We start from the raw sequence: 19,149 nt of genomic DNA on the forward strand, positions 1-19,149 counted from the left end.
TCACTTGTTCTTCAAGCCTCCCAAATTGCCATGAACCTCTAACCTCTGATACCTTTCCTATGCAAACCATTGTTGGGCTATGTTACCGCTTTGCTCAGCCCTCTTATAGCGTTGCTAGTTGCAGGTGAAGTTGAAGATTGCTCCATGGTGGACAGGATTTTGGTTGGGATGTCACAATATCTCTCATATTATTAATGCATCTATATACTTGGTAAAGGGTGGAAGACTCGGCCTTATGCCTGGTGTTTTGTTCCACTCTTGCCGCCCTAGTTTCCGTCATACCGGTGTTATGTTCCCGGATTTTGCATTCCTTATGCGGTTGGGTGATTTATGGGACCCCCTTGACAGTTCGCTTTGAATAAAACTCCTCCAGCAAGGCCCAACATTGGTTTTACCATTTGCCTCACCACCACCTATACTTTTCCCTTGGGAGTCACTCTCTCGAGGGTCATCTTTATTTTAGCCCCCCCGGGCCAGTGCTTGTCTAAGTGTTGGTCCGAACCGAGCAGCCTGCGGGGCCACCTCGGGGCAACTCGAGGGCTGGTTTTACTCGTAGCTTGACTTATCCGGTGTTGCCCTGAGAACAAGATATGTGTAGCTCCTATCGGGATTGTCGGCGCATCGGGCAGCTTTGCTGGTCTTGTTTTACCATGTCGAAATGTCTTGTAAACCGGGATTCCGAGTCTGATCGGGTCTTCCTGGGAGAAGGTATATCCTTCGTTGATCGCGAGAGCTTATCATGGGCTAAGTTGGGACACCCCTGCAGGGTATAATCTTTCAAAAGCCGTGCCTGCGATTATAGGCAGATGGGAATTTGTTAATGTCCGGTTGTAGATAACTTGACACCAGATCCAAATTAAAACGCATCAACCGTGTGTGTAGCCGTGATGGTCTCTTTTCGGCGGAGTCCGGGAAGTGAACACGGTTTTGGGTTATGTTTGACGTAAGTAGGAGTTCAGGATCACTTCTTGATCATTACTAGTTGACGACCGTTCCTTTTGCTCTCTTCTTGCTCTTATTTGCGTATGTTAGCCACCATATATGCTTAGTCGCTGCTGCAGCCTCACCACTTTACCCCCTTCCTTTCCCTTTAAGCTTTGCTAGTCTTGATACCCATGGTAATGGGATTGCTGAGTCCTCGTGGCTCACAAATTACTACAACAACAGTTGCAGGTACAGGTTATGCGATGATCCTGACGCGAGAGCGATGTTTGCTTGTATTGGAGTTCTACTTTTGCTTCTTCGATCAGGGGATAGGTTCCAGGTCGGCAGCCTGGGCTAGCAGGGTGGATGTCGTTTGAGCTTCTATTTGTGTTTCACCCGTAGTCGAATGTTGAACTTATGTATTGTGATGTTGTATTCGTGTGGCATTGTATGCCTCTTGTATGTATCCCCATCTATTATGTAATGTTGATGTAATGATATCCACCTTGCAAAAGCGTTTCAATATGCGGGTCTATCCTTGGTGGGACCTTTGAGTTCCTTTTTGGATAGGGTCGCATATTGGGCGTGACAGCCTCACCCGGAGGGTCTAAAAAAGACTTGTTCAATTTTTGTGATGTAGCATGAAAAGAGTTTGAGACAAGAAAAGCATATATAGCTAAAGAAGGTTCTTAGGCATTCTTGTACATCCACTTGGCCAGAAAAAACAAGACACTCAAAACAACAAATGGATGTCCTCGAATGAATAAAATATGCAAATCAACATGCTCACCCAATAAAATGGCAAATAAAATATGTGTCAAACATGCACAACCAATTCTAGCATCTATCAAGCAATTGGTGACGACTAGGTCATCTATATATGTTGTATATTGACTTAGGAGTCAAATGAGAACATTTGATAATAGGTCATACTCATCGGTTAAGCACAAGTGGGGTTGCCACTTTTACATAAAACATTAATGTGTTCACACCATTTGAGTTGATTTAGCTCAAGTTTTAGAGCAATCCCTAGATGTGATACCCCCCAAGAGGGATGAACTAACCTAGGGTTTTGTCGATGATGACTTCATGTAGATAGTGAAGATGTGGATGCTCAATGTTGATGTAGTCCATCATGAGTTTGGAGCAATCCTTTGGAGTTTTGCACTTTCAATACCTACATGAGTTAGTCCCACAAGGAACAAACAAGAATATCCATAGACATAGAGTGAATTCCTCACATGATGATGTCCATGAATGCATTGAGCTATGTTGTCCCTTGTCTTACCAACAAGAGGGTTTGTGACTCCATGAACTAGTGCAAGATGTGAAAGTTGGTTGCACAAGTCCTTGCCAAAATGAATATGAGTGAAGTATGTTGGTGGATTCACCCTCAAGAACACTCTAGTTCTTCTTATTTGGTACCCACATCAACTTGATGGGAATTCTTGGAGTTGTAGTCGAACTTGATGAAGTAGAGCTTGAAGTGGTCTTGGGAACCTACTTGACCATGGCTTTAGGTGCTTCTTCAAATGAGTCAATCTCTTCTTGAAGCTTGTGGTGGAAGATCATATTGAGCTTGTGTTCCCTCAAAAGAAGTGGGGTCATACTTCTCTTGCTGAGGAACAAACTTTGTCTTGGGGTATTAATCTTCTTCCCATTCAACTCCATTGGCATTGAACTTTCGTTCAAAACCAACACCTTGATTCTTCCGGTGCCTTCATTGCTTGCTTACAATTTCCTAAAATTGCTTACTCCCAGCAAGACTCTTGTAAACACCTTCCTCTATAATTCCCTTCAACAAGCTATTTTCTTGCTCAAGTGTAACTTGGCTAAGAGAATCATTAGTTGAATCAAGAGAATTACTAGAAGCAACAATATTGGATTTAGCATGATTATTACTACTACTAGAAGAAGAATCTTTCTTGCTCTTGTTACTAGGTTTAACTTGTGGCATGTAAGTAGACAAGAGGAGACGTTTGCCAGTGTAAGAAGAACTCTTCTTTCGAAGATCATCATTGATAGCTTTTAGAAACTCATCCTCTTGCTCTAAATTTAGCTTCTCGAAGCGTAGCTTCTCATGAGTTCTTAGGAACTCTCTATGATCCTCTTGAGTTGTTTCTTGAGCTAACTTAAGAGTGTTTAGTTCTTTAGTTAGACACTCAATATCCTTCTTATTGTCATTCGTTTCATCTTGATTAGCATGATTACTAGCAAGTTCATTATAGTTCTCATCACTAGTTTTGTCAACAAGTAAATCATCATCACCTAGCAAATCATCTTCATCACTATTGAAATCAAAGTACTCGAGGTGTGATACCTTGGAGCCTTTAGCCATGAATCATCTTCCAATTCCTTTATTTGGTGAACCAAATATGTCATGGGAGTTGGATGACACTAGAGCAAGTCCAGCAACACCTTCATCTTGAGTATATTCAGAGTCGGAGTGATAGCTTCTCTTAGATTAGTTGTCAGAGTCATAACCGGAACCCATTCACCAACATGAGCTTGATGTATTCGTTTTGTGTAGCTCTTTGATGATGTATCCTTCCTTTCTGAATCATTGCTTCTTCGAGAGGGTCTTTGTTCATAATGATCATCTCTACTCCTCTCTCTCTCTCTCTCTCTCTCTCTCTCTCTCTCTTGGAGGTGATTCATCTCTTCTACTTATCCTTTTTGGTTAGTCTTTTATTGTAGGGAGTCGTACACTCATTGGAGACTAACTTGTCACTTGATGTTGTAGGAGCATCACTTAAAGCTTTGTATGCACCACTTGACTTGTTGTGGAGCTCTTCCTTATCCTTGAGTGACATCTCATGAGCAACAATTCTACCAATGACTTTTGTGGGCTTGAGATGTTTGTAGTTGGGCATAATTTGGATCAATGTGTCACGGTATCATATTTTCCATCCAAGGCTCTAAGGATCTTCTTGATGATGAACTTGTCGGCCATATCTTCACTTCCTAAGCTGGCAATCTCATTTGTGATGAGAGCAATCCTAGAGTACATTTTGGCGACTCCTTCACCATCCTTCATCTTGAACTTGTCAAGTTGACTTTGAAGCACATCCAACTTGGATTCCTTGATGGACTTGGTACCTTCGTGCATATCAACCAAAGTATCCCAAATTTCCTTTGCATTCTCAAGGTGGCTAATTTTGTTGAATTCATCGAGGCACAATCCATTGAAGAGAATATCACAAGCTTGTGCATTGTATTGCAACATCTTCAATTCTTCTGTGGTCGCTTCACGGTCCGGTTCTCTACCATCCTCAGAGAGTTCACCTTGCAAGACAATATGAACAATAGCCCAAACGACGGGTTATGACCAAGAATATGCATTTTCATCTTATGCTTCCAACTAGCAAAATTTGTACCATCAAAATAAGGACCTCTATGGTGATAGTTACCCTCACTAGACGCCATACTCTCCTAGGTTGTGAAACCAAGGCTGTGATCACCAAAGCAATGGAATCAAGGCTAATGGAGACCAAAGCTCTGACACCACTTGTAGGATCAAAAGTATGTTTAGAGGGGGTGATTAGACTACTTGACAAATAAAAACCTATCCTTTTCCAATTTTAATTGTGGATAGATTTTAGCAATTATGACAAGTCAAGCAATCAACCTACACATGCAATTCTAAGAGTATAGCAGTGGAATGTAAAACACTGCATATGAAGGTAAAGGGAAGGGTTTGGAGAAGCCAAACACAATGGAGACACGGAGATTTTTGGCATGGTTCGGATAGGTGGTACTATCATACATCCATGTTGATGGAGACTTCAACCCGCAAAGGGTAACAGTTGCGCGAGTCCACGGAGGGCTCCACCCATGAAGGGTCCACGAAGAAGCAACCTTGTCTATCCCACCATGGCCATCGTCCATGAAGGACTTTCCTCACTCGGGTAGATCTTCAAAAAGTAGGCGATCTCCTTGCCCTTACAAACTTCTTGGTTCAACTCCACATCATATTGGAGGCTCCCAAGAGACACCTAACCAATCTAGGAGACACCACTCTCAAAAGGTAATAGACGGTGTGTTGATGATGAACTCCTTGCTCTTGTGCTTCAAATGATAGTCTCCCCAACACTCAACTCTCTCACACAGATTTGGCTATGGAGGAAGAAGGATTTGAGTGGAAAGCAACTTGGGGAAGGCTAGAAATCAAGGTTCAAATGGTAGGAATGGAATCTCTTGATCTCAACACATGAGTAGGTGGTTCTCTATCAAAAAATGAATGGTGGAAGTGTAGGCGTGTTTTGATGGCTCTGTTTATGGAGAAGAAGGGAGTGGAGGGATATATATAGCCTCCACACAAAATCCAACCGTTGCACACTTTTGAACCATCCCGGTGGCACCGATCAAAAAACTCGGTGGCACCGATCTGTTGTAAAAATATGAACGTTAGGAATCTTGGTAGGACCGACGAGAACAACTCGATGGGACCAATTGCATCATCTCGGTGAAACCGAGTGAAGCAACAAGAAACAGAGAATCAGTCAAGCCATCTCGATGAGACTGATTGCAATTCTCGGTGAGACCGAAATAATTGCAACGAGTCACAGGGATTTGGCAAGGCCATCTCGGTGGGACTGAGATCCATATCGGTGGAACCGAATTGTTCGGGTTTTGGCAGTGGCTAAGTCAAGATGAACTCGGTGGCTTCGGGTAGGAAATATCAGTGGGGCCAATTAGGAAATTAGGGTTTGAACATATTTGGATAGAGAAAGTGGCTGAAGGTTTTGGAGCAATATCACTAAGCTCTTGAGCAAATAGATCATTAAGCAACACCTTATCCCCTTTTAATAGTATTACCTTTCCTATGGACTCAATGTGATCTTGGATCACTTAAAGAAAAATGAAGAGTCTTGAGCTTTTGCCAATCCTTGTCCTTAGCATTTTGAGGGGTTCACATCTCTATTTCATGCAATGCCAATCACTGAACATCCTGAAATATTTACCTTGAATGGATATTAGTTCAATGAGATATATGTTGTTATGAATTACCAAAACCACCCTGGAATTAGTTGCACTTTCAAGTTATGACCAAAATATCACCCCCTTTTAATAATATTGGCTTTTCCTATGGACTCAATGTGATCTTGGATCACTTCACAAAAAAAGTAGAGTCTTGGAGATTTTGTCGATCTTGTCCTTAGCATTTTGAAAGGGTCCACATCCTCATTTCCTTGCCATGTCACTGTTGGACTGAAATGTACAAGATAAAGGTTTTAGTCTAATAAAATGTATGTTGACATTAATTACCAAAACCACCAAGGGAGCAAGTGTACTTTCAGCTTTGGACTCAATGTGATCTTGAATCACTTAACCAAAAAAGTAGAGTTTTGAAGGTTGTGCCAATCCATGTCCTTAGCATTTTGAGGGGTATACTTTCTCATGTCCTTGCCATGCCCACATTGAACTTTCCTGAAATCTATCTTGAATAGGCATTAGTTCAATCACATATATGTTGTTATAAATTACCAAAACTATTATCGTATGCTCCAAATTCAAGTATAAAGAGAAATACTAACTTTCGACGAGCGAGCGGAGCAAGGCCCATCTCCGGTAGGCTTGGGTCGAAGCAGAGGACAACGTGCGGTAGGCTTGGGCCGTAGCGGTACGGATCAGTATTGACCTAGGTCATCTGTGTTATATATAACTCTTGTAAGCCGCCGCACGAGATAAGTTGATTACATGTAAATCTCCGATGTTTGTAACTGTTGGAAATATGCCCTAGAGGCAATAATAAAAGTATTATTATATTTCAATGTTCATGATAAATGTCTTTTATTCATGCTGTAACTGTATTATCCGAAAATCGTAATACACGTGTGAATACTTAGACCACAATATGTCCCTGGTGAGCCTCTAGTTGACTAGCTCGTTGTGATCAACAGATAGTCATGGTTTCCTGACTATGGACATTGGATGTCGTTGATAACGGGATCACATCATTAGGAGAATGATGTGATGGACAAGACCCAATCCTAAGCATAGCATAAAAGATCGTGTAGTTCGTTTTGCTAGAGCTTTGCCAGTGTCAAGTATCTCTTCCTTCGACCATGAGATCGTGTAACTCCCGGATACCGTAAGAGTGCCTTGGGTGTATCAAACGTCACAACATAACTGGGTGACTATAAAGGTGCATTACAGGTATCTCCGAAAGTATCTATTGGGTTGACATGAATCGAGACTGGGATTTGTCACTCCGTATGACGGAGAGGTATCCCTGGGCCCACTCGGTAATGCATCATCATAATGAGCTCAATGTGACCAAGGTGTTGGACACGGGATCATGCATTACGGTACGAGTAAAGTGACTTGCCGGTAACGAGACTGAACAAGGTATTGGGATACCGACGATCGAGTCTCGGGCAAGTAACGTACCGATTGACAAAGGGAATTGTATACAGGGTTTGATAGAATCCTCGACATCGTGGTTCATCCGATGACAACATCGAGGAGCATGTGGGAGCCATCATGGGTATCCAGATCCCGCTGTTGGTTATTGACCTGAGAGCGTCTAGGTCATGTCTGCATGTCTCCCGAACCCGTAGGGTCTACACACTTAAGGTTCGGTGACGCTAGGGTTATTAGGAAGACTAGTATGTGACTACCGAATGTTGTTCGGAGTCCCGGATGGGATCCTGGACGTCACGAGGAGCTCCGGAAGGATCCGGAGGTAAAGATTTATATATGGGAAGTTGTCAAACGGACACCGGGAAGTTTCGGGGTCATACCGGTATTGTACCGGGGCCACCAGAAGGGTTCCGGGGGTCCACCGGGAGGGGCCACCCCTCCCGGGGGGCCACATGGGCTGCGTGGGGCAGGGAGCCAGCCCCTGGTGGGCTGGCCGCACCCCCTCCCTTGGGCCCATGCGCCTAGGGTTGAGGGGGGAACCCTAGAGGGGGCGCCCCCCTTGGCTTGGGGGGCAAGCCACCCTCTCCCGTCCCCCTAGGCCGCCGCACCCCCCCCCTAGATGGGTTCTAGGGGGCCGGCCCCCTTCTCCCTTCCCCCTATAAATAGAGGGGTGAGGGGAGGGCAGCCGCACCACCCTCCAAGGCGCAGCCCTCCCCTCCCCAACACCTCTCCTCCTCCGTTGTGTGCTTGGCGAAGCCCTGTCGGAGTACTGCCTCTCCACCATCACCACGCCGTCGTGCTGCCGGTGGAGCTATCTTCCTCAACCTCTCCTTCCCCCTTGCTGGATCAAGAAGGAGGAGACGTCTCCCGTCCCGTACGTGTGTTGAACGCGGAGGTGCTGTCCGTTCAGCACTTGGTCATCGGTGATTCGAATCACGTCGAGTACGACTACATCATCACCTTGCAAGCTTCCGCACGCGATCTACAAGTGGTATGTAGATGCTAACTCTCTCCCTTGACTCGTTGCTTAGATGAACTCATAGATGGATCTTGGTGAAACCGTAGGAAAATTTTAATTTTCTGCAACGTTCCCCAACAGTGGCATCATGAGCTAGGTCTATGCGTAGTTCTCTTTGCACGAGTAGAACACAATTTTGTTGTGGGCGTGGATTTTGTCATCTTACTTGCCTCTACTAGTCTTTTCTTGCTCAACGGTATTGTGGGATGAAGCGGCCCGGACCAACCTTACACGTACGCTTACGTGAGACCGGTTCCACCGACTGACATGCACTAGTTGCATAAGGTGGCTGGCGGGTGTCTGTCTCTCCCACTTTAGTTGGAGCGGAATCGATGAACATGGCCCTTATGAAGGGTAAATAGAAGTTGACAAAATCACGTTGTGGTGATTCGTAGGTAAGAAAACGTTCTTGCTAGAACCCAATTGCAGCCACGTAAAAGATGCAACAACAATTAGAGGACGTCTAACTTGTTTTTGCAGCGATTGATCATGTGATATGATATGGCCAGAAGTTGTGATGAATGATGAATTGTGATGTATGAGATCATGTTCTTTGTAATAGGATTCACGACTTGCATGTCGATGAGTATGACAACCGGCAGGAGCCATAGGAGTTGTCTTTATTTTTTGTATGACCTGCGTGTCATTGAATAACGCCATGTAAACTACTTTACTTTATTGCTAAACGTTAGTCATAGAAGTAGAAGTAGTCGTTGGCGTGACAACTTCATGAAGACACGATGATGGAGATCATGATGATGGAGATCATGGTGTCAAGCCGGTGACAAGATGATCATGGAGCCCCGAAGATGTAGATCAATGGAGCTATATGATATTGGCCATATCATGTCACAACTATATAATTGCATGTGATGTTTATTATGTATTATGCATCTTGTTTACTTAGGACGACGGTAGTAAATAAGATGATCCCTTATAAAATTTCAAGAAGTGTTCTCCCCTAACTGTGCACCGTTGCTACAGTTCGTCGCTTCTAAGCACCACGTGATGATCGGGTGTGATGGATTCTTACGTTCACATACAACGGGTGTAAGACAGTTTTACACAGCGAAAACACTTAGGGTTAACTTGACAAGCCTAGCATGTGCAGACATGGCCTCGGAACACGGAGACCGAAAGGTCGAACACGAATCGTATGGAAGATACGATCAACATGAGAATGTTCACCGACGATGACTAGTCCGTCTCACGTGATGATCGGACACGGGCTAGTCGACTCGGATCGTGTAACACTTAGATGACTAGAGGGATGTCTAATCTAAGTGGGAGTTCATAATTTGATTAGAACTTTATTATCATGAACTTAGTCTAAAACCTTTGCAAATATGTCTTGTAGATCAATGGCCAACGCTAATGTCAACATGAACTTCAACGCGTTCCTAGAGAAAACCAAGCTGAAAGATGATGGCAGCAACTATACGGACTGGGTCCGGAACCTGAGGATCATCCTCATAGCTGCCAGGAAACAATATGTCCTAGAAGGACCGCTAGGTGACGCTCCCGTCCCAGAGAACCAAGACATTATGAATGCTTGGCAGTCTCGTGCTGATGATTACTCCCTCGTTCAGTGCGGCATGCTTTACAGCTTAGAACCGGGGCTCCAAAAGCGTTTTGAGCACCACGGAGCATATGAGATGTTCGAAGAGCTGAAACTAGTTTTTCAAGCTCATGCCCGGGTCGAGAGATATGATGTCTCCGACAAGTTCTACAGTTGTAAGATGGAGGAAAACAGTTCTGTCAGTGAGCACATCCTGAAGATGTCTGGGTTGCACAACCGTATGACCCAGCTGAACATTAACCTCCCAGATGAGGCGGTCATTGACAGAATCCTCCAGTCGCTCCCACCAAGCTACAAGAGCTTTGTGATGAACTACAACATGCAGGGGATGGAAAAGACCATTCCTGAAGTGTTCTCGATGCTGAAGTCAGCAGAGGCTGAAATCAAGAAAGAACATCAAGTGTTGATGGTCAATAAGACCACTAAGTTCAAGAAGGGCAAGGGTAAGAAGAACTTCAAGAAGGACGGCAAAGATGTTGCCGCGCCTGGTAAGCCAGTTACCGGGAAGAAGTCAAAGAATGGACCCAAGCCTGAGACTGAGTGCTTTTATTGCAAGGGGAAGGGTCACTGGAAGCGGAACTGCCCCAAATACTTAGCGGATAAGAAGGCCGGCAACACCAAAGGTATATTTGATATACATGTGATTGATGTGTACCTTACCAGTACTCGTAGTAACTCCTGGGTATTTGATACCGGTGCCGTTGCTCATATTTGTAACTCACAGCAGGAGCTGCGGAATAAACGGAGACTGGCGAAGGACGAGGTGACGATGCGCGTCGGGAATGGTTCCAGAGTCGATGTGATCGCCGTCGGCACGCTGCCTCTACATTTACCTACGGGATTAGTTTTGAACCTTAATAATTGTTATTTAGTGCCAAGTTTGAGCATGAACATTGTATCTGGATCTCGTTTAATACAAGATGGCTACTCATTTAAGTCTGAGAATAATGGTTGTTCGATTTATATGAGAGATATGTTTTATGGTCATGCTCCGATGGTCAATGGTTTATTCTTAATGAATCTCGAGCGTAATATTACACATGTTCATAGTGTAGATGCCAAAAGATTTAAAGTTGATAACGATAGTCCCACATACTTGTGGCACTGCCGCCTTGGTCACATTGGTGTCAAGCGCATGAAGAAGCTCCATGCCGATGGACTTTTAGAGTCTCTTGATTATGAATCGTTTGACACGTGCGAACCATGCCTTTTGGGCAAAATGACCAAGACTCCGTTCTCCGGAACAATGGAGCGAGCAACCAACTTGTTGGAAATCATACATACCGATGTGTGCGGTCCAATGAGCGTTGAGGCTCGCGGAGGATATCGTTATGTTCTCACTCTCACAGATGACTTGAGTAGATATGGGTATGTCTACTTAATGAAACACAAGTCTGAGACCTTTGAAAAGTTCAAGGGATTTCAGAATGAGGTAGAGAATCAACGTGACCGAAAGATAAAATTCTTACGATCAGATCGTGGAGGAGAATGCTTAAGTCACGAATTTGGTACACACTTAAGGAAATGTGGAATCGTTTCATAGCTCACGCCGCCTGGAACACCTCAGCGAAACGGTGTGTCCGAACGTCGTAATCGCACCCTATTGGATATGGTGCGGTCTATGATGTCTCTTACCGATTTACCGCTATCATTTTGGGATACGCTCTAGAGACAGCTACATTCACTTTAAATAGGGCACCGTCTAAATCCGTTGAGACGACACCGTATGAATTATGGTTTGGAAAGAAACCTAAGCTGTCGTTTCTAAAAGTTTGGGGATGCGATGCTTATGTCAAGAAACTTCAACCTGAAAAGCTCGAACCCAAGTCGGAAAAATGCGTATTCATAGGATACCCTAAGGAAACTGTCGGGTATACCTTCTACTTAAGATCCGAAGGCAAGATCTTTGTTGCCAAGAACGGATGCTTTCTGGAAAAAGAGTTTCTCTCGAAAGAAGTAAGTGGGAGGAAAGTAGAACTCGATGAAGTACTACCTCTTGAGCGGGAAAGTGGCGCAGCGCAGGAAACCGTTCCTATGATGCCCACACCAACTGAAGAGGAAAACAATGATCATGATCAAGGTACTTCGGATCAAGTTACTGCTGAACTTCGTAGGTCCACAAGGACACGTTCCGCACCAGAGTGGTACGGCAACCCTGTCCTGGAAATCATGTTGTTAGACAACAATGAACCTTCGAACTATGAAGAAGCGATGGCGGGCCCGGATTCCAACAAATGGCTTGAAGCCATGAAATCCGAGATAGAATTCATGTATGAAAACAAAGTATGGACTTTGACAGACTTGCCCGATGATCGGCGAGCGATAGAAAACAAATGGATTTTTAAGAAGAAGACGGACGCGGATGGAAATGTTACCATCTATAAGGCTTGACTTGTCGCTAAGGGTTATCGACAAGTTCAAGGGATTGACTACGACGAGACTTTCTCTCCCGTAGCGAAGCTGAAGTCCGTCCGAATCATGTTAGCAATTGCCGCATACTATGATTATGAGATATGGCAGATGGACGTCAAAATAGCATTCCTTAACGGGCATCTTAAGGAAGAACTGTATATGATGCAGCCAGAAGGTTTTGTCGATCCTCGGAACGCTAACAAAGTATGCAAGCTCCAGCGATCCATTTATGGACTGGTGCAAGCATCTCGGAGTTGGAACATTCGCTTTGATGAGATGATCAAAGCGTTTGGGTTTATGCAGACTTATGGAGAAGCCTGTGTTTACAAGAAAGTGAGTGGGAGCTCTGTAGCATTTCTCATATTATATGTAGATGACATACTCTTGATGGGAAATAATATAGAATTTCTGGACAGCATTAAGGCCTACTTGAATAAGTGTTTTTCAATGAAGGACCTTGGAGAAGCTGCTTATATATTAGGCATCAAGATCTATAGAGATAGATCGAGACGCCTCATAGGTCTTTCACAAAGCACATACCTTGATAAGATTTTGAAGAGGTTCAAAATGGATCAGTCCAAGAAGGGGTTCTTGCCTATGTTACAAGGTGTGAGATTGAGCTCGGCTCAGTCACCGACCACGGCAAAAGATAAAGAAGAGATGAGTGTCATCCCCTATGCTTCAGCCATAGGATCTATTATGTATGCCATGCTGTGTACCAGACCTGATGTAAACCTTGCCGTAAGTTTGGTAGCAAGATACCAAAGTAATCCCGGCAAGGAACACTGGACAGCGGTCAAGAATATCCTGAAGTACCTGAAAAGGACGAAGGACATGTTTCTCGTTTATGAAAGAGACGAAGAGCTCGTCGTAAAGGGTTACGTCGACGCTAGCTTCGACTCAGATCTGGATGACTCTAAGTCACAAACCGGATACGTGTATATGTTGAATGGTGGAGCAGTAAGCTGGTGCAGCTGCAAGCAGAGCGTCGTGGCGGGATCTACGTGTGAAGCGGAGTACATGGCAGCCTCGGAGGCAGCGCATGAAGCGATTTGGGTGAAGGAGTTCATCACCGACCTAGGAGTCATACCCAATGCGTCGGGGCCGATCAAACTCTTCTGTGACAACACTGGAGCTATTGCCCTCGCCAAGGAGACAGGTTTCACAAGAAGACCAGGCACATCAAGCGTCGTTTCAACTCCATCCGTGAAAATGTTCAAGATGGAGACATAGAGATTTGCAAAGTGCACACAGATCTGAATGTCGCAGATCCGCTGACTAAACCTCTCTCGCGTGCAAAACATGATCAACACCAGAACTCTATGGGTGTTCGATTCATCACAATGTAACTAGATTGGTGACTCTAGTGCAAGTGGGAGACTGTTGGAAATATGCCCTAGAGGCAATAATAAAAGTATTATTATATTTCAATGTTCATGATAAATGTCTTTTATTCATGCTGTAACTGTATTATCCGGAAATCGTAATACACGTGTGAATACTTAGACCACAATATGTCCCTGGTGAGCCTCTAGTTGACTATCTCGTTGTGATCAACAGATAGTCATGGTTTCCTGACTATGGACATTGGATGTCGTTGATAACGGGATCACATCATTAGGAGAATGATGTGATGGACAAGACCCAATCCTAAGCATAGCATAAAAGATCGTGTAGTTCGTTTTGCTAGAGCTTTGCCAGTGTCAAGTATCTCTTCCTTCGACCATGAGATCGTGTAACTCCCGGATACCGTAAGAGTGCCTTGGGTGTATCAAACGTCACAACGTAACTGGGTGACTATAAAGGTGCATTACAGGTATCTCCGAAAGTATCTGTTGGGTTGACACGAATCGAGACTGGGATTTGTCACTCCGTATGACGGAGAGGTATCTCTGGGCCCACTCGGTAATGCATCATCATAATGAGCTCAATGTGACCAAGGTGTTGGACACGGGATCATGCATTACGGTACGAGTAAAGTGACTTGCCGGTAACGAGACTGAACAAGGTATTGGGATACCGACGATCGAGTCTCGGGCAAGTAACGTACCGATTGACAAAGGGAATTGTATACAGGGTTTGATAGAATCCTCGACATCGTGGTTCATCCGATGACAACATCGAGGAGCATGTGGGAGCCATCATGGGTATCCAGATCCCGCTGTTGGTTATTGACCTGAGAGCGTCTAGGTCATGTCTGCATGTCTCCCGAACCCGTAGGGTCTACACACTTAAGGTTCGGTGACGCTAGGGTTATTAGGAAGACTAGTATGTGACTACCGAATGTTGTTCGGAGTCCCGGATGGGATCCTGGACGTCACGAGGAGCTCCGGAAGGATCCGGAGGTAAAGATTTATATATGGGAAGTTGTCAAACGGACACCGGGAAGTTTCGGGGTCATACCGGTATTGTACCGGGGCCACCGGAAGGGTTCCGGGGGTCCAGCGGGAGGGGCCACCCCTCCCGGGGGGCCACATGGGCTGCGTGGGGCAGGGAGCCAGCCCCTGGTGGGCTGGCCGCACCCCCTCCCTTGGGCCCATGCGCCTAGGGTTGAGGGGGGAACCCTAGAGGGGGCGCCCCCCTTGGCTTGGGGGGCAAGCCACCCTCTCCCCTCCCCCTAGGCCGCCGCACCCCCCCCCCCCTAGATGGGTTCTAGGGGGCCGGCCCCCTTCTCCCTTCCCCCTATAAATAGAGGGGTGAGGGGAGGGCAGCCGCACCACCCTCCAAGGCGCAGCCCTCCCCTCCCCAGCACCTCTCCTCCTCCGTTGTGTGCTTGGCGAAGCCCTGTCGGAGTACTGCCTCTCCACCATCACCACGCCGTCGTGCTGCCGGTGGAGCTGTCTTCCTCAACCTCTCCTTCCCCCTTGCTGGATCAAGAAGGAGGAGACGTCTCCCGTCCCGTACGTGTGTTGAACGCGGAGGTGCTGTCCGTTCAGCACTTGGTCATCGGTGATTCGAATCACGTCGAGTACGACTACATCATCACCTTGCAAGCTTCCGCACGCGATCTACAAGTGGTATGTAGATGCTAACTCTCTCCCTTGACTCGTTGCTTAGATGAACTCATAGATGGATCTTGGTGAAACCGTAGGAAAATTTTAATTTTCTGCAACGTTCCCCAACAGTAACCTCCCCCGATATAGTGAAGTTTGGTTGGCTGGCGCCCGTGGTTTTTTCACCTTCGTCTAGGAGGGGTTTTCCATGTTAAATCTTGTGTCCCCTGCTTGTTTTTCGTTCTTCGTCAAGTTGATTTGTCTGCCGTATCTCTAACAAAAACCACTCGATTATTTCATACTTGTCACTCGGTTTAAGAATCAACCCTCGCTCGGTTTTAAGTTGTTTTGACTGTGTTGACCAGTTTTGACTGCTGACTAGACAACACCATGTCAGCTTTTGACTACCCAATCAGCTCAAACTAGATCAAATTATTTGGAGTGTTATTTTCGATGTTTACTTAAGATGGGGTCCATGGGTCAACTACACAATATCATACAGGGTTAGGTTAAACGCGGGATTAGCTCACGACTCCTTCCCTTCTCCTCTTACTCTCATGTTCTTCTTCCTCCTGACAAGAGAATGCAAGGTATTGATTGAAAAGGAGCACACACAAAACTATGTCATTCGGTCGAACGGGACATGGGCAGACTGGGCGCCGTCGCTGCTCGTGCTTGTCCGCGCCAGTTGGAGCTGCAGCGAGTAACACACGTTGTTCACCGGCTCCTGTGTTGCCGGAAAACCGTCCGTAATGGCCCAATCGGCCGTCGGGTCGACCTTTGCCCCGGATGGGGCGGACGACGCCTTCCTTGCCGGCGGCTGGATGGACAGGGTTCGGAGGCCGAGTGCGGTAGAAGGGACACATCGTCCTCGAGGTCCACAAGCGGAACTCCCTGCTACACCGCTTCCCTCTCATGCTACCTCCTTCGCCAGTACCCGGGTGACGTTCTCCGGCTTGCAGACCGGAGTTAAAGACGGGAGCCCCAAGGACGAGGCTGAGGCAACATCTGTGGCGGCGGTTGGGGACGAGATGCACGACACTTAGGACGGCGGCGCGGATGGGGAGAAGGGTGGACGACGGCAACTACGTAGACGCGGAAAATGATGGATGGACTCAGATAGAGGGCGGCGAGTTTGATAGACTAGGTCATTTTGGGGTAATTTACGGTATCTGTCTGTCTGATTCGACTGAGTTAGATACGAAGGGTGGTGGTCAGCCCTATAGAAACGGTACATCTGTGTTGCTTCTTTTATACCGGTGAGTGATCCGACCGTCCTACCTAGCGTATAGGTGGGTTCACGGAGATCCGCCGTAGACGCTCTTATTTATCCCTCAATCACGACGTAACCTCCTGAGATTATATTGGCCATGCATTTTGGTGTCTCCTTGTCTCGAAAATCAGAGCAAGAGAGTGTTTCGCTACTTGTCAAAGTAACCATCCCACTGATGCCCCACATCATCCTCCAGCCCTCGCTTGATCCTCCTCACCCTCTCGATCACGCCGTCCACGGCGACGTCCACGGCGTCCCTGAAGCGGATGCCAGCCTTGACCCTTGGGTCCCTGTACACGATGCTGGGAATCATCCTGACCACCTGCTCCCTCATGGCCGCCACCTCCCTCGCGCCGATCCGCCGGAGCACGTCCTCCACCCTCACTGTGCCGTTCCGCACGCCGTCCTCCGGCACGAACACCGAGTACTTGCGGTGATCCGCCGGCAGATGCCACCGGTACTGCACGTACGCCGACCCGGGGTGAAAGAACACCGGCACGCAGCCGGCGAGCACGGCGTCGAACGCCGACCGCCGCGTGTACGAGTCCCCCTGGGGCTGCAGGCAGAAGGCGGCGCTCTTGAACAGCCGCATGACGTTGCTCGGCGCGTAGCAGTCGTTGCGCCGGCCACGGCCGCCGCACAGAAGGAGCCCGCACCGCCGTGACCGCGCGCACTGGTTGATGATCGTGTCGCGAACGACGGCGTTAATGTTCTTGTTGCTGCCGTCGTGCGCCCGCGCGCCACCGGCGAACGCGAACAGCCACGGCCTTCGCGCGCGTCTCACGGCGCGCTGCCATGAGGCCACCTCGCCGGCGAGGGACGGGTGGAAGTAGGTCGGGTACGGCACGCCGATGTCGTTGCCTTGCCACGGGCTGGACTCGATGGCGAGCATCGTCATGTTCTTGGACTCCGGGAGGAGAAGCAGCCGGCTCCCCCACTCGCCGCCGTCCTCGCGCCGGAAGTCCCACGTGATGCGACCGCCGACGAAGAAGTGGTCCCGCCCGCCCTGCGCCGCCCATACCGGTGACGACCGGAGCCACTCGAAGAGGTCCTCCGCGAGAGCGTCGCGGACGCCGTTGCTGAACCCCCACAGGTGCCGGCCGACGTCGAGCCCTGCATAGTAGGGCACGTAGACGGCGGCGGCGCGGGACGCGTCGCTGGTGAGGCAATCGTACCGTCGCATCCGGCTGTGGAAGATGACCTCCAGGGCGAACTGGTTGGTGTCGTACCAGCCAGTGGACGGGAGCACGCCGCCGGTGCGCGTGAGCCGCGGGCCCATGCCGGCGTTGAGGAGGTGCTTGCACATGTCGGTCCACTCTGACAGGGACCGGCAGTCCCGGATCAGGTCGGAGTTGAACCGACTCGGCAGATCATGGATGTAGATGTAGCGGCCGGCGCACCGGTCGGTCGCCACCGCCGGCGGAGGTGGCGACGGAGTCTCTGTCCCTGCTTGACGTGGCATCTCTGTTCTTGCTTGACGTGCCGGTGCCAGCGGTGGAGGCGGCGCATTAATGATGACATGGCGCTCCGTCGGCGGCGGCGAGGACGTGTCAACGATCCCTCGACGCTCCGACGGCCACGGCGGCGTCGTGTCAACGGCCCGCAGTCCCGTCAACGCAATGCTCGGCTGGAAACTCTGCCGGAAGACGGCGACCTCAACCGGCGGAGAAGGGAAGACGAGGAGCATCCACAGGGCGCAGCACGCCAGGAAGGCCAGCGGCAGGAGGTACCTGCCGGCCCGGACCGCCGTCGATCCACGCAAATTCACCATATGGCCCGGCCCGGCCGTACGTCGCAGGGAACAAATCACTCGCCGGCCGGCAGCCGGATTTTAATCGGCCAGCGCGATCGATATGATCCGGCTGTCATATCGCTCGTTGTCGCTGTCCGATCATCAACAGCTTGATCGGCGTAGAAATAAGCGCGAATTGATTCCGGGAAGGTTTCTTTGCCGCAGATGCCGGGAATTGGGATGCGCATTCCTTCCTTGCATGTGTTTCATGATGTATTTCCATTTGTTCGTCACCTCTCCTGATTTGTCTTTCCTCTCTGTCGTTAGTTGCATCATGCTGAACACATGTGGCAATGAACCACCATAATTTTGCCGTGCTTGTATTGCAGTTGTTGTTTGACAGCTCGGGGCTCATGCAAGCAGGCATGCATAGATAGGAAGGATTTAAGTTCAAATAAAAAGTTCAAAAAAGATACTTAGGAAGGATTTGGGGCTAATTGTGTGCTTGCGAGAAGGGCCCAATAAACTTGAACGAAATTATCAAAATTTTGATATATACTCCCTCTGTTATATTAGTTTACAGAGGAAGTACTGGTACCGAAATCCGTGGAGGGTCCGTAGTCATGCTCCAGAAACATAGCAGATTTATTTTTAGCACAGTACATACGCAAGCGCTGATATATACGCACATACACTCATCCCTATGAACACACACGCGCACACTTTATCCCTTTGAGCACCTATGGGAGACTGAGCCAGCATATCATCTTGAGATTTTACAAAGTCACCGTAGGCGCCTCGTAGTCGATGGGAATGTCTCCTTTCACTAATGTGCATCACCGGAAATTCTAA

General features: G+C 47.7%; 1 protein-coding gene across 1 annotated transcript; it reads right to left on the bottom strand.

The window, feature by feature from the left end:
- Positions 1–16,507: 16,507 nt before the first annotated feature.
- On the bottom strand, positions 16,508–18,661 carry LOC123115797 (xyloglucan galactosyltransferase KATAMARI1 homolog). Its single transcript, XM_044536887.1, has one exon. The coding sequence runs from the start codon at positions 18,334–18,336 to the stop codon at positions 16,714–16,716; it is 1,623 nt and encodes a 540-aa protein (XP_044392822.1). The 5' UTR covers positions 18,337–18,661; the 3' UTR covers positions 16,508–16,713.
- Between the last annotated feature and the right edge of the window lie 488 nt (positions 18,662–19,149).

Source organism: Triticum aestivum, chromosome 5B (genome assembly GCF_018294505.1).
Source record: "Triticum aestivum cultivar Chinese Spring chromosome 5B, IWGSC CS RefSeq v2.1, whole genome shotgun sequence".
Lineage (NCBI taxonomy): Eukaryota > Viridiplantae > Streptophyta > Magnoliopsida > Poales > Poaceae > Triticum > Triticum aestivum.